We start from the raw sequence: 23,974 nt of genomic DNA, 5'->3' as shown, positions 1-23,974 counted from the left end.
ACACGGGTTCGTGCCCCGGTCCGGGAAGATCCCACACAAGATCTCCTCCTCCGCGAGAGCCCCCAGTCTTGTCCATCTCAGGGAAGATAAACCAGGCCCCGGCCTCACCCCAAGCATCCAGTTACTCAGGACGGAAACTTAGCAGCCCCCCCAAACCCCTCCTGCCCATGTCCTCCTTCCCCACGTGTAATTTAGCTGCGAGGCCTGTCGCTTACGCATTTCCACATCTCACCATCTTCAATGCCATGAGCTTAATCCAAGCCGCCATCCCCTCCCGAACTGAACTATTCTCACAGCCGGCGAACTTTCTTTCCTTACTTCCAACCAGCAGCCCAATGTCTTTTTAAAACAAATTAATCCATGTCACTCCTCTGATAAAACCCTTTACTGACCTCCCATTGGATTTAGAATGAAACCCAAGCTCCTTACATGGCCAACGAGGCCCTCGTGCCCACCAGGCTCCAGCCGCGAGGGCCTCTTTCCTTCGGAAGACAAGCTCTTTCCTGCCTTTCCACCTCCTGGTTCTCTGCTGGATTCCCCCCTAACCCCCACTGTTTCCTGACAGACTCTCTCATCATCCAGGTCTCCAGCTGGTCCAGGAAACATGAGCTACCTCCCCCCTCCCACCCAGCATTACACTCATCCCACTTTGTGGGCTTCACTGCACTAATCACCCCAAGTCCCGTTTCTTATTATCTGTGTCACCTGCTAAAACAGAAGCTCTTGTCTCAGCCACCAGGTTACCAGACGCCTAGAACAGTGCCTGGTATATGTGAAACGGTGGGTGTTCAACACATATTTGTTGAACGAATGTGTATAGTAATAACAAAAATTACTATAACGGCAATTTACTGGCTGCTTTCCATATGCCCAGCACTTTGATCTCTTTCAAAATAATCACGTGAGTTAGATATTAACTAGATCTATGTTACAATGAGGAAAATGAACTTACGTCATTTGCAGAAAGTCATCCAAATTACCCTGTGTAAATTATTAACTTCTCTGAGATTCCTTTTTTTCTCATTGTAAAACAGCAGAACCAGGATGCAGAGCTAAGGTTTCTTGGGCTTTAAAACCCTTTTAAGCCTTGGGTTATCCCAGTGATTGTTCTTTTTTCCTTCCCCCTTCATTGAGGTATAAGTGACAAATAAAAACTGCATATATATAAGGGTGTGCAACATGATTCAGTATAGGTATACGTTTGTGAAATGGTTGTCACAATCAAGTTAATTAACACATCCATCACCTCACATAGCTATCATTTTCTGATGGTTCTTAATGCATCTCCCATGCTAATCCCATCTTCTGCCACAGTGAGCCTCTCTTACTGGAAGGAGGCTGTCAGGCACCGTGCAGTGTCTTGTGCCGTGGCAGTGCTTCCAAATGTACTGTGGCCAAGAGCCTCTGCTATTACACAAAGAGACAAGAGATGAGAATGAAGGAAACCGAAAGGCTTTCTCTCTAGAGGGTCTTACGAAGAAATGAATGACTTCAGAGGAAGGCGCCCATGTGACCAGGATGTTCTAAAAGCTTCCTTTGTGGGAGACAAGACTGAATGATTTTTAACAGACATTCAAACTCACAGTTGATACATCTGTCCTGTACCAACAATTTTAGTAGTCTAAGTCTTCGAGAAGCAATCAAAGACATGTCTTTATTATCTACTGCTTCAAAGACTGAGAATTGAAAGGCACAGTGTGATTTGGAACCTGCCCTGGTGAGTAGCACAGAGAGAAGTCACAACACCTCCCGTGTCTTAACCACACATATTTCTTTCCACCCTGTCTCGTGTGCGACAGGGAACCACGGTCACCTCTAACCACCCTCGCGCAGCGCCCACTAGGCAGAATGTGCTGAACAAAGTAAAGAGGGAAGATGACACAGAGCTCTGGACGGTGTACCAAGGCAGACGAAAGTTCTGTTTTAAAGGTTGAATGCACAGCTTCCTGGCAAACGAGCCTATTTTCAGATAACATCTGCAAAGAAGTCAGAGAGGTTACTTGATTTCCTGTAAGCCGGAGAGAATCTGACTGGGTCTGATGGAACACGGGGATTGTGCTTTCAACACGTGTACACCTGTATAGAGCAACCGGCTCAAGACATTACACAATAAAACTACAACCCCTGCAGGAATCACTAAACAGATAAATTAGGGTGATTCTTGACCTGACAAAAGGATTCATCATAGGTTCCCTTTGAGTTGTTCTCTCTTACAATGCAGTTACTAGCGAAGTAATTCACAGCTTTTCCAGGAACAGATCTATTGGGTATGTCACAGCGCATCCATTTTCAGAGGCCATGAACCAAAAAACATTTTCTATCATCTTCCATCTAAAACTCTCCCTCAACGTTATTTTGAACATTTCAAAACTATTACTGAAAAGCACCCCAGAGAGTCCCAGAATAAATACCATTCCTCTTCCTCTAACAACTTCCCCTCATTACACAACCAGTGTACTGGCTGTGTACTTTCCTCTTACAGGTCAATTTACATTTGCATCTACTGTGGCTAAACCTGGTCTCCTACATCACACCCCTCATCCTTCTACATCATCGACAACTCCCTTTAACACCTTGGCGTGGAAACCCATCCTTCCAGCCCTCACCACCACTCTCTTTCTAGCTCTCTTCTTCTTTCATTTTATTCCCATTTATACGATCTTTGCCTCTTTTCACTTCTTAATATCTTGCTTTCAGGAATTTCTGTTGTTCACGGAACAAGATGAGTCCCTTATAAGTAAGATCTAGTAGTTGAGTACTTTTTAATTTGGCAAGAAGGAAAAAATGGAAGTCTGTGGGTCAAAGAGAGAATTGAGGTAGTAATCCATAACTAAGCCTCCCAAACAATCCAGAAACTTCCTAGTATTATTGAAATGACATTGAGTTCAGGTCAGGGTCAGGAGACCCGGATTCTGATACTACTTTTGTCAATAACCAACTGTGATTTTGGCCAAATGATAACTTCTGGTCATCTCTTTTTCCACATAAATGTGTGCTCGCATTTAAAATTTAAATGTACAGGACATGGAAGCAACCTAAGTGTCCATCGACAGATGAATGGATAAAGAAGATGTGGCACATATATACAATGGAATATTACTCAGCCATAAAAGGAAACGAAATTGAGTTATTTGTAGTGAGATGGATGGACCTAGAGTCTGTCATACAGAGTGCAGTAAGTCAGAAAGAGAAAAACAAACACCGTATGTTAACACATATATATGGAAGCTAAATAAAAAAAAAAAATCCAAAAACCTAGGGGCAGGACAGGAATAAAGACTCAGACGTAGAGAATGGACTTGAGGACACAGGGAGGGGGAAGGGTAAGTGGTGACAAAGTGAGAGAGTGGCATGGACATATATACACTACTAAACGTAAAATCGATAGCTAGAGGGAAGCAGCCGCATAGCACAGGGAGATCAGCTCAGTGCTTTGTGACCACCTAGAGGGGTGGGATAGAGAGAGTGGGAGGGAGGTGCAAGAGGGAGGAGATATGGGGATATATGTATATATATAACTGATTCACTTTGTTATACAGCAGAAACTAACATACCATTGTAAAGCAATTATACTCCAATAAAGATGTTAAAAAAATAAAAGTAAAATAAAACATAAAATAAAATTTAAATGTTCATAATAGTACTGTTCTGGGCTTTCACAGAATTGCGAAGATAAAATGTGAAGTAAAGCTATCCTGGAAACGAAAGAATAATATTCAACTATCTTTGCTCTTGTCTTAGAGACAATAAAAGTAATAAACAATTGGTACCAGAAACATGAGTATAGTACAAGGAATTAAAGAAGAAAGATGAATTGATATGAAAAAGGGGTGGGGAAAAATGGAAAAGATGTCAGTGAAATCACATGACTCTGCCAGCACTTCTGAAATGTATGCGCAGCCAAGCTCCTTTCATACAAGAATGAAATAAAATGGCAGCATCACAGAACTGGAGCAGAAAGAACCTTGGGAATCCATCTAATGAAAGCCACGTGTAACGTGTTAATTCTCTCTAAACATCCCCCACTGTCTAGCCTCTGCTTAGCCGATTCCAGGTCAGAGCACGGCTTCCTTGGCAACCAATCTCGTGATGTGCAGGACTCTAGTCGATAGAGGCTACTAGTCAGCACTCAAATGGTTTCACTCAAAACAAAAACATCTCAAATGGCACATCTAAGTTTATCTGTATTTGCCAAGGTTACAGATGCCAATTTTGGTTGCTTTGAGATCAGAGTCTTTGACCCTTAAATAAAAAAATAAATAAAGGTCTAAAAAAATCATTACAGACCTCTGGTTCAAAACAATTTCAGCAACTTCATTTAACACCCCGCCCCTCTTCAATTCCCACTGAAATGACCAAAGGAATAAAAGTAGGGAAACAAGGAGTCAGAGCTGGAAAATGCAGATGGACACCATCCATCCATAAAAATTATAAGCCATTTCTCTAACAAAGGGCAGGCAAGACCAGTCTGAGAGGCAAGCTGGCCAACCCATGTGCTATGGAAAAGCCCAATCGGAGGGAAAGCAGAAGACAGTAAACCACAACCTTTTGAAAAATATATTACGTGTCAGAGCCCATGGAGCACAAGAATTTGGGGGTGAGTTACCCTTGGCTTAGACCTCATGCTAAATGAGGGACCACTGAAGTTGGCTCCTGATCAAGGCAGGTGTTCCAGTTAGAGATGGGGGAACCCTCCCCAGCTACCTCTGAGCCACCAAAGCAAAGACATCCAAGAAACTTGGTACCACAGCCATCTTCTATGGCCATCTCTGGCTGTCATCCCACAAACAACTGGGATGGAATATGACAAAATCAGACTAAAATAAATCTGAAGTTTCCCCTTCTCCTTGTATTTAGGCCTGAAAGACCTGTTCAGAGGTTCACAGCATCTTAGTCACCCAAAACCAGAGCTCTCTATAACGACAATCAGATAAAAGTCATCAGGCTCTTTGTGGAATAAGAACTAATGTCTTCTTATGAAACTGCGCTACCAAAAAAAAAAAGAGAGAAAATGTTAGATTATTCCTCCTTTTATTTTCACCAAGATTCAGGAATACACTGAGAAGGAAAAACGAGATTTAATATATACTTGTTTTTAGGATTGTACTGGACGTGATGAGTTACATGTTTGTCTCCCCTACTAGACGATGAATTTTGGACATGCAGGAAGTATTGTTTTAATTCATAGTACCAAGCACAATGCCTGGAATAGCAGAAGTATTAGAATACAGTAATGTTGATCGAATGAGCAAAATCCCAGATCTAGCTGATTCTATCAGAGCTTGCATTCTTAATATAATTACAGTAGTTTTTATTCTCAATGTCTTTATTGAAATATAAAAATTATTCTCAAATTCTTATATTTCTATATTCTAATGTATGTAAATACAGTAAGTTTTAGATTATCCAAGTAAGATTCAGGTAGAAAGCTAATTGTAAATTACTGAGTTTTATTAGACCCCCAAATATTTCCTCTTAAATCAATAATTAACATTCAAGTAACAACTGCTTTCTAATGAATACTATATAGCTAATGAATACGATATGCCTAATATGACATAAAACTTCACAGAAATAGTGCATAAGTGGTCATGTAGAAACTGCTGTCTTTTTCCTGTTCTCCCCTCAAATACGAAAGAGTCCCAGGGGATAACTGAAAAAGCCCGTTGGCCCAACATCGGAACGATCTGCGCAGGGGACACTGACGGTGAAGCGCTGATCCTACTATTTGGAGAGAAACACAAAGAGCAGAAACAGATTTTTCCCAAGAAGATGACTGATGTTTATCAGGATGGCACTGTATTCGCTGCTGGCCTATCACGTCAAAACAGAGAATACTGCTAAAAATTCCAGGTGCATCATTACACACAAATAAACATGTGACTCAATTTCAGTTAAGCTCAGTTTCATACATGGGAAACTGTGAAAACTTGGAAACCTTTGATCTCAGGCCAGTGATCACACCACAGATCATGAGATGTGTGTGCAGCCTCCGTGGTCACCTAGATGCAACTCAACACAGCATCATCTCAGCAGCTCCTCCAAGTCTGAGAGGTAGAGAACACTGACTCTCATTTTATTGACTTGGCAACAACGGTGGAATAATTAAGTGCAATTATTGAAAAACGTAATGAGATATTAAAGTTATAGTTAATTCCCAGAGAGGTTCCTTAGAGGCCCCGGTAAGTCTATAAAGTCTGAGAACTTAGAGGCTGAGTGCCCTAGACTGGCAGATTTCAATTGCCACAACTCTTGGGTACTTTTGAGACACTGGGGATACAAAAATTAATAAATGTCACCTGAAGAAATAATTTACTGTTTGGTGACAGAAAGCAATTGCATCTAGATGGGATCTGCATTATCCCAGGCCTCTTGTATGAAGAGGCACTGAGAAACATTTGTCAAGCATCAGATACAGTGGGTAACACAAGAGAGGCGTTTATAGAGGACCTACTTCCTCATCTACACTAGGCCTGGTAGAGCCAGGGATAACCTGAGAGTCCAGATTTCCTGGCTCACAATCCAGGGTCCCTTCCATTTGTAGTAGACTTTTCAGGTGCTCCCCCTCACACGCCCAGCATCCAATTTTGTTTGGCGATCCATGAGGTTTCTGGAAAGCTAACTGAACCCACTCCACTCCTGGCTCTAAGCCAGGGGAACTGGCACATTCCAACTCCCTGGCTGGTGACAGGTACAGGGACAGGCACGTGGCCAAAATTAGTTAGCTTATTAGGGAATCCTACGCTTTTTGCTGAGACGAAGATTAATGCAAGGAACAGCTAGTAGACATCCCATGACTAGGTAGAAAGTCAGCCTTGGGAGGAAGCCAATGACAAGAAAGGAAGAGCAAAGACAAAATCCAACTCCTTGGAAACAGGGCTGCCCCCTGCCTTTCTCGAAGCCCAACCTGCTTCAAGACTTTTCTGTTGGAACCAGCATGCTCCCTTTATTACACCAACTTGAGTTGGGGTTTCTGCTACGTGTACTTGTCAGTACATCACTACAAGACGTGTCTCTAATTCCCCAAGCCCCCAAGAAAGAAGGTCTGCAGCGCCGCTGCCATCACGTGACTTGGATGACATGGTCCCTCCTGCTGACGTCATGGTAACTGACCAACTCCATCCACAGTTGTGGAAAGGTGGGACTGTTTCCTGTTCCTCAAATCTGACCTTGGAAGTGAGCAACCTCACAATATTGGTATATTCAGGAAAAAAAAAATCATGTGGTTGAGTTACTCAACATTTCAAAAGCACCATGTTGGCAAAAAACTTCAACAATAAACATTTGTTACACTTTCTCTCATTCATATACATAAATAAATGTGTGTATTTACTTTCTTGGCTGCACTATTTTAACATAAGTTATAGAAACCTTTCCCCTCAACACTTTCACATGCACTTCCTTGGAATAAAGACATTCCTCTATAGAAGTACAGCACCATCATCACATGGTGATTCCCTAATGTCTAATATGCAGGTTACACTCAAGTTATTCCAATTGTCCCCAAAATGTCTTCTATAGCTGTTTTTTTGGAAAACAATCCAACAAATGTTTATACACTGTATTTGCTTTTTATGTGTTCTTTAGTCTCAACCTGGGGGGGAAAACGAGGCTCCATATGTTCACATGTTTCAAAAATACTTAACACAATTCATTTGGTCAAATGAGATATTTTCCTCTGAGTCTGTCTCCATGAACTCCTGGAGAACGTGCCCCCGGGAAGCACGTACCTGGGGGGTTGAGGAGCTGAAGGACCTCAGTGTGCTCCATTGTCTGCAGGAAGTCGCTCAGCTCCACGACCGTACAGCCTTTCTCACCCAGCAGCTTCAGTAAACACAGGCTCGGGCTGCCTTCAGGCTCCAGGACCTTAAGACAACACTGCTCCAAGTCTAGACAACTGCAAACAACAAATTTAATTCAAGTCAACAGATTTTCTTCACTATGACCTGCCTGCTATGTGTTTGGCCCCGTCATGGGTGTTGTAGAGAATACACAGCAAGTTGTTGCGTGGTGGGGAAAACGGTTTACATTACGAATGCTGCTGTCCCTTTAGACACGGTCTCCTAATGATGCTCATCTTGGATAGCAGAAGTTGGCAAACTTTTCCTGTAAAGTGCCAGAGAGTAAATGTTTTAGGCTTCATACGGGCCACAGAGTCTCTGCTGCATATTCTTTTCTTGATTTTTGTTTTGTTTTATAATTTTTAAAATATAAAAAACATTCTTAGCTATACAAAAACAGGCAGTGGCCTCAATATGGCCCACAGGCTGTTGTTTGCAGACTCCTGTTCTATATGTTTCGACACAATTTTGTCTTAAAATCATGAGCTTTTCTTTCACAAGCATGTCTTCTTTACCCAACTAGATAACAGTACTCCTTGCAAGTAGACACCCTATCATATATATATATATATATATATATATCTTTTTAAAATCCCTCAATACCTAAAATTTCTTGCCCATATGAATTATTTATAACTGAAATGCCTGGAAGCCTGGATGGAAGGGGTCAAACATAATGGTACCACAGCTGCGGCAGAGCCAAGATTAGTTAGCAAGCTTTCATACGACTTAAAATATTGTTAGTCCACATTCATTTTGATCAGTTTTAGTAAAAGGCTGCCACAGCATTTATATAATGGTCACCCAAGATTTATAATTCTGTGATAAAGTAGGTTATTTCATGAAGAAAATGGATCCAACCAAAATAACTTCAATACTAATCTTCTATCTCACAGTATTGTTAGAATTAAATTAGACAATCCATGTAAAAAGTACTTAGCACAGTGTGCGGCAAATAATAAGCACTCAATAAAAGCTAGCTCTTATTATGCAATAAAAATATGGGAATATTAAAAGGAGACTAAGGCTAATTTCGCTTATTTCTAAAACTGTTTTAGCTTTTCCTTAAAAACTGTTTTTGACCCTGGACGCCAGCCTCTGCCGCTGGACCCGGAAGGCCGAGAAGGAGCCGCGGTCCGCAACCCCGAGCTCCAACCATGGGCCCGCGCCGCCGGATCCGCAAGCCCGAAGCCCCAAGGAGGCGCGACGCGAGCCCGGCTCCCGCCGCCCGCCCCCCCCACCCCACTCCGGCCGGGCCCATCCTTAGGCACTTCCTCCCGTCAACTTGCTCGCCGGAGACATCGGGTTCTGAAGGAGATCCGAACTCTTCAGAAGAGCACACACCTGTTGTTAAAGGAAGAACCCCTTCTGCCGCCTGGCAAGAGAAATACGTGTTAAATTCACTCGTGGTGTGGACTTCAATTGGGAAACCCAGGCCCTGCTGGCCCTACAAGAGGCAGCAGAAGCGTTTCTAGTTCGTCTCTTTGAGGATGCCTATCTCCTCTCCTTACATGCCGGCCGTGTCACTCTGTTCCCGAAGGATGTGCCGCTGGCCAGGAGGATCCGAGGCATCAGGAAGGGCTCGGCTGAGCTCCTGCCGCCCATGACTCTGGATGATACCAGGGACTCTACCCGTAACTAGGGCCAGATCCACGGAGTACAAGGTGCTGCCTGGACTTGCTGTCTCTGAGCAGAGCGTGTGTGTTGCTTTTGTAATTAGGTTTTTTTTAAGAAGAATAAGACTGCATGGCTTTCCTCTGTAACAGAGGTAATACATGACAGAATCAACACATTCCAAAAGTCCTGAGAATAATTTTCAGATGAAGAGACTCCAAGTTTGACTTCGCTTTGCAAATTATTCATACGCCTGATGATTTGGAAGACACCAGATTTTCTAGGTTATGAGAGAAAAGGATATTTACTGATTATTTTAGATCTTTCTGTACCATTTAAATTTTTTACCATATGTATATTTACTTTTATTTAAAACATAAGGGAAAAAAATAAGAGAAGACCACTTCAACCAGTTGCATGGAAGAGCCTGGCGCGTCCAGCATACAAATCTCTGTCCTTCAGATTGATTTCATCATCAGTGGCAGCAGCAAGTTCCTGTGTGGATTGTGCCTGTCAACAGATTATACAGCTTTTCAAAAACTCAATTGGGATGAAAACAGGAAATCGTTAAGGTTTGATGTTCTGGCTCCTTCTGGTAAATTCCTATCAAAATCATTCAGAAATTCTAGCTTGTAGAATTTATTCTTATTTGCAAGTCATAGACGATGTATCGTAATTTATACTGCAGAATTTTTCATTCCAGGACTTTTAAGAGCCTTTTCAATGTTCTTACAGGTATTTTTTATAACTCCCTTGTGGAGAGATAATAAAAATAATTCTTTAATGAGAAAAGGTTGAAGCGAAGTCACTATTATACAGAGATTATACTGTGTCCTTTGTGCGTTAGCATTAAGTTCTTCATTTGAATGCTTTGCCAACAGCCACAATTTGAACAAGAGAATTCAGGGATGTGTTTTTGGCTCCGGTGGAGTAGAGTGAGAACAGATAAAAACCTTCCCCATCTCTTGTAACTGAAAACAGCTTAAGAGATCTCCAGAGAAATGGGAAGTACCGCCCGAAGACTTTTAGATATTGTGTGTGGTGAAAATGATTAGTGAGGGCGGACACGAATAATGATGCATCAGCCAACTGAACTGAGAGACAAACTAAAGGGAAAAGGACCAAGTTCTGTTGTGTGATAGACTTTAACCCTTTGGAAAAACCGTTTCCTGTTATCAAGACATCAACTCATTTTTATGTAGACGTTGGAATAAAGCTTACCTATCTATGACTAAAACAAACAAACAAACAAACAAAAACTGTTTTTGAGAGACTTCCCTGGTGGCGCAGTGGTTGAGGATCCGCCTGCCAGTGCAGGGGACATGGGTTCGAGCCCTGGTCCAGGAAGATCCCACGTGCTGCGAAGCAACTAAGCCTGTGCGCCACAACTACTGAGCCTGTGCTCTAAAGCCTGCGAGCCACAACTACTGAGCCCATGTGCCACAACTACTGAAGCCCACACGCCTAGAGCCCATGCTCCGCAACGAGAAGCCACCACAATGAGAAGCCCGCGCACCGCAAAGAAGAGTAGCCCCTGCGTACCGCAACAAAGACCCAATGCAGCCAAAAATAAATAAATAAAATAATTTTTTAAAAAATTGTTTTTGAGTTATTACTGTTTTGGTAACCAGATAGTGTCCTCCAAAGCCTCCAGTCACTAGGTATTCTTTTCTAGGTATTCTAGCTAAATTTGTATATTCAATAGTCTATCCTTGTTAAATGTCAATAATCATATTACAGATCAACCGTTCCCAATTCTGGGCTGTACACTCTGGCAGCACAAACTGAAGTCCACGGCAAATTGATAAAGGTAAGGACAATAAGACTGTCTTTTACCCTAAGATCATCTTTCCTATTTTTAAAAGTGTCAAAGTGTCCTTTCTTTTATGAAATAATGGTGATTGCGATGGTAGCAAAAACAAAAGCAGAAGGTGCTGCTACAATATTTTGTACAATTTTCTTTTACTAGTCTCTGGAATACCCAAGGGACCGGTATTAGACACAATATAAGGATTACCCATTTTTCAAATAATTATAATATGAAATTTATAAAAACAAGGATGCTGTATGCTATTTTTTTTATGATTCAGAAAGGTTATCAAGATCTGATACAGGAAATTAAGATGCCGTCTTGTCAGATGCAACCAAACGGTGCTTTAATCTTTATATTAATATGGAGAAAACTAAAAACAATTTTACTTTCCCCCCACCAAATGAAGAAAGATCAAATTGAAATAGACAACGACTTCTCTTCCAATACAAGAGGCACTGGAGAAAAACAAGGTGCCCTCTCTTCTTTCCTTTTACTGATTTTCCACATGGGCACCGACTTTCAGCTAAGATGATGTTTATACATACTCAACTTTTCTTTCTTTCCTTTTTTAGCTACATTCCTGTCAGGCTGTGCTTTGAAGTGGTTTCTACCAGCTCTAATTTGAAATTTCTGATTTAATTAAAAAGACTGCTTTCTTACTGAAACAAATAGACTTTGCTTTAAAAAAACCCCCTATATTTATCTTTTTAAAATGTATAATCAAATAGAACATATTGATATTATACACCTTTTAGGGTACAAACCATGGCACTGCTTTTAGATTCTTTTGTTTCTCTTGGTACATTTACACTTCAGAATCCTTATTCATTAATTCAACAACTACTTATTAATCACCTAAAATAGGACAACCATTTTTTCTAGGTATTTTTCTAGCTGCAAACAAAATCGCCCATCCTCCTGGATTCTTCTACAGGAGAGGGACAGATATGTATACACACACAGAGACCTGTGCATCCATCCATCCAACTGTCCTAAGTGCTTTGGAGAAAAACAAAGCAAAGCAGGGGGATAGGTAAGGCTGGAGCAGATGTAGAGGGTGATTTTAAGTAGTGTGATCAGAGAAGACCTCACTGAGAAGGTGACCTTTTTAAAAAAAATGTAATCAATGTTGTTTATTTTTAAAATTTTTATTGAAATATAGTTGATTTACAATGCTGTGCTAGTTTCAAATGTATAGCAAAGTGATTCAATTATACATAAATATACAAATATATTCCTTTTTTACATTCTCCTCCATTATAGGTTATTACAAGATATTGAGTATAGTTCCCTCTGCTATATAGTAGGCCCTTGTTGGTTACCTATTTTATATACAGTAGTGTGTATATTTTAGTCCCAAGTTCCTAATTTATCGCTCCCTCCTTTCCCCTTTGGTAACCATAAGTCTGTTTTCTACATCTGTGAGTCTATTTCTGTTTTGTAAATAACTTCATTTGTATCATTCTTTTAGATTCTACATATAAGCAATATCATATGATATTTGTCATTCTCTTGTGAGAAGGTGACTTTTAAGCAAACACCTGAAGAGGTAAAGGAGCCTGTCTTGTGGTTCATCCGTGGAAAACATCTCAGGTTGAGCAAACAGCAAGTCCAAAGGCCCTACTGTCTTCAAGGAAGGGCAAGAAAGCATGTGTGACTAGAGCTGAGAGAGGGAGGGAGACACTAACAGGATATCAGTTCCAAGAGCTCACTGGTAGCTAACTGGTGTTTTTACTCTGAGATGGAGAAACAATAGGAGGGTTTTGAACACAGGGAGGATAAGACCAGATTTAATGTTTTAAAAGATTCTTACTGCTATATTGAGAATAGACTGGGATGGGAGCAAAGCAGGAGGCGGAGAAGTTAGGCGGCCATTGGAACAATGCAGGTGAGAGATAATGGTGGCCTGGACCAGGGTGGTCGCAGTGGACGTAGGATTCTAGACACATACTGGAGGTATGGCAGAAGGGATTTGCTGATGCAGTGGATGTGGTATATAAAAGCGGAGTCAGGAATGACTCTGAAGTTTCTGGCCTCAGCACCTGGACAGATGTAGTTGCCCTTCACTGAAATGCAGAAGACTGCAAGAGAAAGAGGTTATGGTGGAAGACGTGTTAAGTTTTGGACGTGTTGCATTTAGGATGTCTATTAGTCATTCAAGAGGAGATCTACACGAATGAATCCAGGAGTTCAAAGCAAAGACATGGGCTGAAGATATGAACTGAGAGTAATCAACCTAAGTATGTGTAAAGCTAGGAGGACTTAAGGATCACGCCAAGGTGGGGATTAAGTGAGGGAGCCTAGACAAAGAGATACAACGCCTAAGCCCTAGGGCATTCCAAAAATCCAAAGTTGAAGAGGTAGAGACTGAAGAGGTAGGGACAGGAGGAAACCTTCCTATCATAAAGTGCTCAAGGGCAGGATTCCGTAGCTAAAAGAGCACCTTCTACACAGCAAGTATGCAGTGGCTGACTGTTTTCCCTGGTCCCAAAGCCCCATCTCTAAGCTCCCTCCTTCATGGAATTTACACACTATTAGAGCCTCCTGAAAGTTCTGTCATCTTTGGGGCTCGAACGTTCCAAGCCTCCGCAGAATTCACACTGCTTGGGCAAGACACTCAGAACCTGTGCTTATCTACACTGACAGCAAAGGGCATTCAATATTCAGGCAGTTTGGAATGGAACTAGGGCTGAGTTTGTTTAGGGCACTCCCACATGTTCATGTTTTGGGAAACTAAACTATATGTAAGGATTTATCCTGAATCACCAATAGCCATCTGGAAACACTCCTTATCCCTGATGGGACAGTTCAGAAGGAACTCCTGTGGCTTATTTATTAAATTCTTACCTAGTCTGAGGAAAGTCGTATAGAGTGAGGAAAAAAAGTGAAAAGAAACAGAATAGGCAAACTTCTGGGATTTTAGGGCTGTGAATCCAGCGACTCTGCAGAAAGCACTGCACATCCTCGTGGGAACTGTCATCCATTTGGACTAGATTCACTATAATTCCTGTGTTTGACACTAGAGAAAAATGCCTTTCGGACCTTTTACTATTGTAGATGCTCTTTTGCCATCGGTATGAAATCGTTTTAAAATCACTGTTTTAGTCTTAAATAGAAAAAGCACCGCCAGCTTACCTTGCCCCCTCAGTTGTCACTCCCCAGCCTCCAAGTTCCCAGGGCTAACCTTTTGTTAGGTCAGTTTAATTCTTCTGATCTCAACAGGTATGTGAGCTTAATGTTCTCCAGTTCTCCAACCTTCAGGGTGGCCTCCACTTTCCCCAGCACAACTAACCTACTCTGAGCTAACTTTCACCATCCTGGAAGGCTGGCCAAACTCATCTGTCCCCAGTAAACTTCCCACCCTGAAATCCCCAGCTTCCACAACTTCATGCCCTTTGTTGCTTGTCTCCTCTTGCTGGGCAACTGCCCTCTCTCCATACTACCTTCACCAGAGAAGTGGTCTCAAACTTTTCCATTAGTTCCTCAAACAAAGCTAATACCATTCTATAGCCTTTAACAAAACTTAACTGAAGGCTTAGGGAGGAAAACTGAACACCTGATGTCAGGTATCCACTACTTTTAGATTCCATCAGCCATGCCTCTTCAGCGACAGGGCCTTACTGATGTTCTCCCTCCTTCATGGCCAAATAGGAGTGCTCACTTCAGGAGAACCTTCTTCAGGAAAGGCCAGAGCCTTCCCTAACTAGAGTAGTAGTTAATTTCACAAATTAACCAATCACAGATCTGGTAATCTGACCCCGCCCCCTGCCCACAAAGAAGACAACTGTTTATGTTATTGTAAGTCTAGAAATTCAGAAATCTATGGACCTAGAATAATAGTATGTATCTTGGATTTTCTTTGCACAGCCAAAAGCACAATGTATTCTTCCTAGAATAGAAAAAAAAAGAAAAGGGGGGGGGTACTTCCCTGGCAGTCCAGTGGTTAAGACTCTGTGCTTCCAATGCAGGGAACATGGGTTCGATCCCTGGTTGGGGAACTAAGACCCCACGTGCCGTGCAGAGTAGCAAAAAATTAAAAAGAAAAAAAGAAAGAAAGAAAGAAAAAAGTATGCCATCTGCTCAACTTTGCAAATTTACCACTTCTTGATTCCATCCTCACATCATTACTCCATTGAACAGCCAAATGATCCCAAATCATCATTATTCTGGTTTAACCTCAAACTCTTTGAAACTCAAGGTTGTGGTGAGAATTAAATACTTAATACATTGTCTGTTATATATATTAACTGATTAATAAATGATAAAAACCCACTGTTATTATTCACACCCAACATAGCCTCTAACATATTATTTGTGATTGTCTCAGAATAACAGTCTATTACTGCATAAGCCCTTGTAAGTAGGAGCTAAATATCTGACATCGTTTTATCTTCTGAAACATTTGCAAAGATCAGGCACTCAAAAAACTTAATTTTGAATGAATGGTTCCCCTCTCAATTCAAAATTATTTATAGAGTGTCTAAGATAGGTTCTATGCATAACATATAGGATCTTAAATCTTCTTGTTCTCGAGGAGTTTATAAAGACGTGTACAAATAATTATAGTACAAGACAAAGTTTGGTTATATGAGAAGTTAAAAAAACTGCTAAGGGGTTCAAAGGCAGACCCAAATCGTAACAGTGATCTAGAGCAGTGGTTCTAAGTGTAGTCTGGGAAGCCCTACTGCAGTTCCTGAGGCCCTTTTCACAGGATGCCCAAGGTCAAAATGACTTTTCATAATAATACTAAGATGTTATTTATTTTTTTCATTCATTCTCTCAAGAATGGACATTGGCATATCCAGTGTTACCTGACCTGTGACAGTGCAACAGACTGAGTGCAGAAGGACATAAAAGATGCCGGTTCTCTGGGATTAAGGCAAGACATTAAAGAGATTTTCAAAATGTAAAACAATGCCACTTTTCTAACTAAATTTTTTGTTTTGGAAAAGTTTGTTCTTCCACAAAAACACGTCATTTCTGTTAACATGTAATGAATTGTTCTCTTTAAATATTAAAAAATTCTTGATTTTAATTTCTAATATGGTAAATATCAGTATATGTTGTATGTATGTAACATATAGAACCCACGTTAAAAACTCTCGGGCGGGGGGGGGGGGGCGGTTTCCCTGGCAGCGCAGTGGTTAAGAATCCGCCTGCCTACGCAGGGGGCACGGGTTCGAGCCCTGGTCCAGGAAGATCCCACATGCTGCGGCACAACTAAGCCCGTGCGCCACAACTACTGAGTCTGCGCTCTAGAGCCCGTGAGCCACAACTACTGAAGCCCTCACACCACAACTACTGAAGCCTGCGTGCCTAGAGCCCGTGCTCCACAATGAGAAGCTCACGCACCACAACGAAGAGTAGCCCCAGCTCGCCGCAACTAGAGAAAGCCCGCGTGCAACAACGAAGACCCAACATAGCCAAAAATAAATAAATAAATAAATAAAACCCAAAAACTCTCTGGGGTTCTCAATAATTCGTAAGAGTGTAAAGGAGTCCTGAGAGTCTTAAGCCCAGTTCCAAGCCTGGTAATAGGAAAATGGTTTAATGTTCATGGTGAAATCAGGAAGAAAACCTGGCAAGTTGGTTTGATGGAGGAAGACGGTGAGTTTAGTTTCTTTCTTTCCCACTATCCTTCTCTCTCTACATCTACATTAAAACCTTCATGAATTCCTGCACCTCAAACCCTTCACCTTCATTATCTACCTGCACGTCCCCTTCCTAACGTCCCTTAGGTCTTCTAGGTCTGTGTATTTTAATCTTTTGGAATTACCGCCCTAACGTAATGGTCTCCAGATAGCTTTCTTTATATTCTCTTTGGTCAACCTCGATTTCTCTCTTTCAGCTAAAGGGGAGGAGAGTAGGAAAAGGGTGTGCACTGCCGGTGTCCAACCACGAATCTCTGCATTCCCAGGAGTTTCCTGGGTTCAGGCTCTCTGTCTGGAAGGTTATTTAAGTTCTCCCACCTCCTTCCCTCCGCGCTCCTTACCCCCAGCGGCCCCTGCACCATCTCAAGTGGCCCCGCTGTTTTCCAACCTCACCCATCGCCGCGTCCGCCCTCCCTCTCCCGCGCCCACTTCACTCTCCCCGCGCGCCCCCCGCCCAAGTACGCCCCCACGTGACCCCGCCCCGCCCTTACACCCCACCCCACCCCGGGCCCCGGTGCCGCACCTGAGCCGGAGGCGCCCCCGACTCCCTGCCACCTCGGCCAGCCTCCTCCATCCCCGGCCCTCGGGCGCTCGGTCCAAGCTCCGGCCGAGCCTCCGCAGCAGCGGCTCCGGAAGGCGGTTGAGGGTCACGCCGGCTGCTGCGGGGAGCGGCGGCCCCGAGGGCGCGGCCGCCGGCGGCTGCGACGCCAGGGGCGGCGGGGCCTGCAGCAGCTCCCCGCACAGCGACATGTCCCGCGCCGGCGACCCCGCGACAGCCGCTGCTCCCGCCGGCCGCATCGCGCACTTTCCGCTCGCCCCCTCGCTCGTCGCGGCGCCGCGGAGGCAGGGGCGGAAGGACTAATTGGACGGCGCTGCACCGTGCTCGGAGGAGGAAGCGCCGCTTCCCGCCCCGCAGAGGCAGGTTTGCCTGGGTGAGTCGGGCCCGCTGGCCGCGGTAGCGGCTCCGGGGGCGGGGCCTCGGGCGGGGGCGGGGCTGCCCACTGCGCGCGTGCGCGCGGCCGCGCACCTCCCCCCGCCCTTCGCGCCGCCTCTTCTGGGCCGCGGCGAGGCGCGCGCTTCAAGCCCGGGTGGGAGGTGGAGTCGTTGCTGAGCAGGAAGGGTCGAGTGGTGGCAGCTGGAGGAGGAAGCGGTGGAGGAACTACGGTCGGGCGGCACCACTATGGCGAGGAAGCCTGTGGCGTCGGGGCTTCCCGAGGCTGTGGGAGGAGGATTGCCTCACGCCAAGGAGGGGAGCACGTGGCTTTCCATCGCCGGCGGGTCCGCTCCTCCAGAGGCGCGCTCTGCTGACTCAGTGACTTGCGTGTGCCCGGCGACGCCACCAGCACCCGCGTTGGGCAGCCTCAGCGGAGGCTTCCTCGTTTTAGGATTAGATGTGTATGGCATTGCTAAGGGAAGTGGTGCTAGAGATCCAGATACTCAGTGGAAATTGCCTGAAATCTGTGCCTAGACTTTAACAACAACAACAAAACTGGGCTATGGTGTATTTAAACCTAATTCGATCTTGGAAATGATTGTTTTTAGCAGGAATCACCTGGTTTCCTCCGAGTCAGACTGCCATCCAGAATCTTCATAAATCACAGCAGACAGATTTATAGAGGTTGCCCTTCCCTGGAAGGATGCAGATTAGATGAAATAACAAATGCAGTCGCACCTGAGCCCACTCTCCCGCTCTTAGCGATATTCGAGGCCATTGCCCCATTGAAAACTAGAGGATAGTTTGGGACAAAAGCGAGCAAGTAACTTATAAAGTGTGACTAGCCAGGTAGCCCCCAGACAGAAGGTTTCCTGGTCCAGTTTCTGGTGGCATTAACTTTTTCATCACACGGGACAGCAGGATTTTCTGTAGCAATAATTTGGACACCCAAATTCTCACTACCTTTTTTCAGGGTGGTAGCTCCACACAGCTTCCACCACATTCTAGCACAGTTAGTCACTATCCAGTGATTTTTTTTAATCCAGTGTAAGTTCACAGTTCAGAATGCGGTATAATGGCTAAGTGCACAAACTTTGGATCCAGGAAGATCTGCTGGGTTCTAGTTTTATGACTTTGAATAAGTTACTTAATTCTCTGCCTCATCTATTAAAATGGGACTGAAAATATAGTATATATAGAGTTGTTACCAGAATTAAAGGAGTTGATGTATGTAAATCACTTAGCTCTGCTTAGCAAGTAGTAGATAATAAATGCCAACTTATCAGCATTATTCTTACAAGTGCAAATGCTTGTTTCGTACTCGGTTTGACCTTGGTAAACCTTTTCCAATTACTTCTAGTGCCTTCTGCTTTTGTCCTCAGTCGGTGAACAAATATTAGTCTATTACCTTCAGGTACCAAGTATGGAAATCAAGTCTTCTGGTCTTTATTGGTCTGGTCCTTGTTAGTCTAGTCTTGTAGTCTGTTAAAATTGAGATTCAAGGGACTTTTTTCTAAGTGTACTATACACAAGTTTTTGCTTGTGCGCCTGCTCATTCATTACCCTGTGAGTATCCTTCCCAATTTGACCAGGTGCATCTTAGCCAGTACAGCTCAGCTGGGTAATGATGATGTCAGAGCCCTCCCACCCCCTCCCCTGCTTCTCCTCTCTGCCTCAAGACAAGTGCCTCTCTCATTTCACTCGAGTCAGGGCCCTGTTTTTCACCTAGCAATTTTATATCCTATGCATTCACCTCACCCGTCACCCTCCAGCCTCTACCTTGGACTAACATTACGTTTTATGACTGGTCTTTTTCTCCTCCCAATCAAATGTTAATATTTTTTTTTACTTTTTTTTTTTTTTTTTTTTTTTTGCGTTACCTGGGCCTCTCACTGTTGTGACCTCTCCCGTTGCGGAGCACAGGCTCCGGACGCGCAGGCTCAGCGGCCATGGCTCACGGGCCCAGCCGCTCCGCGGCATGTGGGATCTTCCCGGACCCGGGCACGAACCCGTGTCCCCTGCATCGGCAGGCGGACTCTCAACCACTGCACCACCAGGGAAGCCCTCAAATGTTAATATTTTTTAATGTAATTTCACTCCTGTGGTTCTCTTATGGGGGCTAATGGTACAGTAGAAAGAATGTGACCTTTAGAGTTAGCCCTGAATTTGAATTTTGATGCTGCCAGTCATTAATGGTGTGACTTTAGGCAAGTTAACCTCTCACCTACAGTTTCCACATCTGTAAAGAGTAGAAGATGATAGTACCTGTTTCAAATGATTGTTATGAGAATTAATTGAGAGATAATTTCTATATGTACACATAGAAAGTGTCTGGGAGAAGTAGGTGCAGAGTTTATTAGTACTCTCAAAGTTGCCAGGTTAATTTTGGAAAAACATAATAAACAGTAATTCAACATTGTAAATCAACTATGCTCCAGTAAAATTAAAATATTAAAAAAATAAACAGTAAGTCACGTACCTTTTCTATATCAGCCATTACATTTCTATAAAGATAGGAGAAAAACAGAGTGGAGATCTGACTTTTAAATGCCCCTTGAAAGTTCATGCATGTCTACGGATAATATACTTGGGAGTTCTTCCTCCTTAGTTGAAAGTGACATAGGGCTTTGTGAATCCAGACGATTTGCAGGAAGCCTGTGGTTTCATTCTATAGAAATCCATTGATGTCATCTTTAAAACACTCACACATCTGGAATCTGACCCATAGCTCTTTTTTCCTTTACGTGTTTTGACTAGAGTTGGTACTCTAACCAAAAATGCCAGAATGCCATTATTTTATATCTGGACAGATTTTCAAAGGCCCAGTGCAGGAGAATACCCAGAGGTCCTGGGATCTGTATACAACAGAGGGAAAGGAAACAGGAGTCCTGTGACTTAAATGACATTCCTTGTCTCCCACCTTATTCCATGCTCATCACCCTTTGTGACCTCCGACTCAGCCTCTGTGTTGAGTCCACGCAAGCCACTTTCTGACACAAGGTTCTCCACTTTCCTTGCTGCCCCTTCTTGCCGCCATCTCTCAAAGGATTGGGGGGATTTTCCCATTTCAATTTCAACTTGGGAATAACAGCTAAGCATTGCATTAATATTCCATACCCTTCCTTCATGATGAATCATCCAGGGCAGAGATTACATTTACTTGTCTCATTCATTCACAAATATTAATTGGATTCCTACCTTGTGCCAGGCTCTGTGCCAAATACTGTTAAGGGATGATTTTCATTTAGTTTTGTTTTTATTAAGCCTGTATTTTTTCTAGCGTTGTTTTAGGTTCACAGCAAAATTGAGGGGAAGGTACAGAGATATCTCATGTACCCTCTGCTCTCACCTACTTACAGCCTCCCCCATTATCAATATCCACCACCAGAGTGGTACATTTGTTACAACTGATGAACCTACACGGATACGTAATAATCACCTTAAGTCCATAATTTACATTAGGGGTCATCCTGGTGTTGTACGTTCTGTGGGTTTAGACAAATGTATAATGATATGTATCCACCATTAAGGTATCATACAGAGTATTTTCACTGTCCTAAAAATCCTCTGTACTCTGCCTATTCATCTCTGCTCCCCCCCAATCCTTTTCAGTCACTGGTCTTTTTATCGTCTCCATATTTTGACCCTTTTCAGAAAGTGATATAAGTGGAATCATACAGCCTTTTCAGATTGGCTTCTTTCACTTAATAATACGCATCTAAGATTCCTCCATGTCTTTTCATAGCTTGATAGCTCATTTCTTTTTAGTGCTAAATAATATTCTATTGTCTGGATGTACCACAGTTTGTTTAGCCATTCACCTACTGAAGGACATCTGGGTTGTGTCTAAGTTTTGGCAACTGTGAATAAAGCTGCTGTAAAGATCTGTGTGTAGGTTTTGTGTGGACATACGTTTTCAGCTCCTCTGAGTAAATACCAAGGAGGGTGATTGCTAGATCATAGGGTAAGAGTATGTTTAGTTTTGTAAGAACCCCAAACTGTTTCCCACAGTGTCTGTGTCCTGCATTCCCACCATCAATGAATGAGAGTTCCTGTTGCCCACAACCTGGCCAACACTTGGTGTTTTTGGTGTTTCAGATTTTGGATAAGATGGTTTTTCAAAAAGAAAGTTAAAATCATGACTCTCAACGAATGTACAGTGAATACAAGTCAAAGATTTTAGTTAACACGTTAGTGAATGAGGGAAGCAGAAAGGTGTTGTGACCACTTCAAAGGAGAATCCAAAAGTGAGATAAATATGTAAGCCCAGCAGGGAGCTGAGGTGAATTAGCTTAATAGATGCAAAACAACTTCTTCCACAGTGGAGGAGGGAAATCCATTGAACCTCCCCCGACAGAATTTATCTATTTATAATCAAGAATTATTTGCATTAGTATCAGTTTTCTACAACTTCTGTCTCTCGGAGTTGCAAGATACCTTAGTCAAAGGCAAAGAAAAGCATAGATAACCCAGACAGATGAGCTAGTTAGGACATCCATTGCGTTCTACATCTTTGTTAATTCTTTCTTACAGTGCTTAGAGTACAGGGTTGACTAAATCCAATCTCTGCTTATGGCAAAGAAAGGGAGTGGTGAGTACTCTGTTGGCAGCAAGAAGGAAGGCTGAAAACGTGGAGGAGAAAGTACCATGTGGAGCAGCAAGAGAGAAAACAAAACAAAAACCTCCTCACATACAAGGGATTTCCCATGAGGCTGTCAGTAGCTAGTTTAGCAGCGCTTTAGGAGATGGAAGACATTCCCGTGTACAGCACACCCCTGTATACACTGCCACTTTCTCCTTCCTATTCAAGAAAACGTATCTGAGGAATAATACCAGGTATCATGATAGATACAACATTACGATAGGAAAAGTCTTGAATCAGGTCTAATTTACTATCTAAAATGCCAATCATGTATTATCTACAAAGCAGATCAGAAACTCTGATACTTAAATGATCAGCAGTAGCAAATCACTGGGGACACATTTCAACTGAAGGCAGGAACTGCAGTTGACGTGATATTTCTCATGGCCGTGAGACACTTTGTTGGGGTTTTCAAAAGGATGCTAACTATGTTAAGCCACCCAACAGTCTTTTTTTTTTTTTTTTTTTTTTGCGGTACGCAGGCCTCTCACTGCTGTGGCCTCTCCCGTTGCGGAGCACAGGCTCCGGACGTGCAGGCTCAGCGGCCATGGCTCACGGGTCCAGCCGCTCCATGGCATGTGGGATCTTCCTGGACCGGGGCACGAACCCGCGTCCCCTGCATCGGCAGGCGGACTCTCAACCACTGCGCCACCAGGGAAGCCCCCGACAGTCTTTTGACTTTGTGACACTAACAACTGCATTGGGCTACGATGCAATTTATGAAGAAATTAATCCAATAATATTTACCAACTACCAATCTGTACTCTCTTAGGACGTAACAGGGATGCTGGCCTCGCCAGTGTTCCTCATCCTTGACTGCACATAAGAATCACATGAGGGTAGCCCAGTTCCTCAAAAAGTTAAACATAGAATTATCATATGATCCAGCAATCCCACTTCTGGAATATACCCAAAAGAATTGCAAGCAGCAACTCAAACAGATGCCTGTACATCAATATTTGTAGCAGCATTATTCACGGTAACCAAAAGGTGGCAACAGCCCAAATGTCCAGTAACAGATGAATGGAAAAGCAAAACGTGCTACATACACACAATGGAATATTATGCAGCCTTAAAAAGGAAGGAAATTCTGACGCATGCTACAACCTGGAAAGCATATGCTTAGTGAAATACACCAGAAACAGAAGGACAAATATTGTATGATTCCGTTTATATAAGGTACCTAGAATGGGCAAATTCATAGAGACAGAAAGTAGAATAGAGTGGGGCTGGGGGGCCAGGGGAAATAAGGAGTCATTGCTTAATGGACACAAAGTTTCTGTTCGGGATGATGAAAAAGTTCTGGAAATGGATAGTGGTGACGGTTGCACAACATTGTGAATGTCCTTAATGCCACTGAATTATATACTTAAAAATGGTTAAAATGGTGAACTTTATGTTGTATATGGTTTACCACATACACGCAAAGGAACCTTAAAACCTGAGAAACCTTAAAAACATACTGTACCTGGCTCACAA

General features: G+C 43.0%; 1 protein-coding gene and 1 pseudogene across 2 annotated transcripts in view; one reads left to right on the top strand and one right to left on the bottom strand.

The window, feature by feature from the left end:
* Positions 1 to 17,836, bottom strand: part of MALT1 (MALT1 paracaspase) — a 59,720-nt gene extending 41,884 nt beyond the window's left edge. For both annotated transcript variants that reach the window (XM_060029137.1, XM_060029138.1), the window contains exons 1-2: positions 17,443 to 17,836; positions 7,731 to 7,897 (exon numbers count right to left, since the gene is read on the bottom strand). In XM_060029137.1, coding sequence (XP_059885120.1) covers positions 7,731 to 7,897; positions 17,443 to 17,717 — 442 coding nt within the window. In that variant the 5' untranslated portion in view covers positions 17,718 to 17,836. The remainder of the gene's footprint in view (positions 1 to 7,730; positions 7,898 to 17,442) is intronic.
* On the top strand, positions 8,999 to 10,467 carry LOC132436314 (histone H3-like centromeric protein A pseudogene; annotated as a pseudogene).
* Positions 17,837 to 23,974: the final 6,138 nt, after the last annotated feature.

The sequence above is a fragment of the Delphinus delphis genome, chromosome 13, assembly GCF_949987515.2.
Source record: "Delphinus delphis chromosome 13, mDelDel1.2, whole genome shotgun sequence".
Taxonomy (NCBI): Eukaryota; Metazoa; Chordata; class Mammalia; order Artiodactyla; family Delphinidae; genus Delphinus; species Delphinus delphis.
The sequence above is the reverse complement of the archived record's forward strand: the minus strand, read 5'-3'. Positions and strand labels throughout refer to the sequence as shown.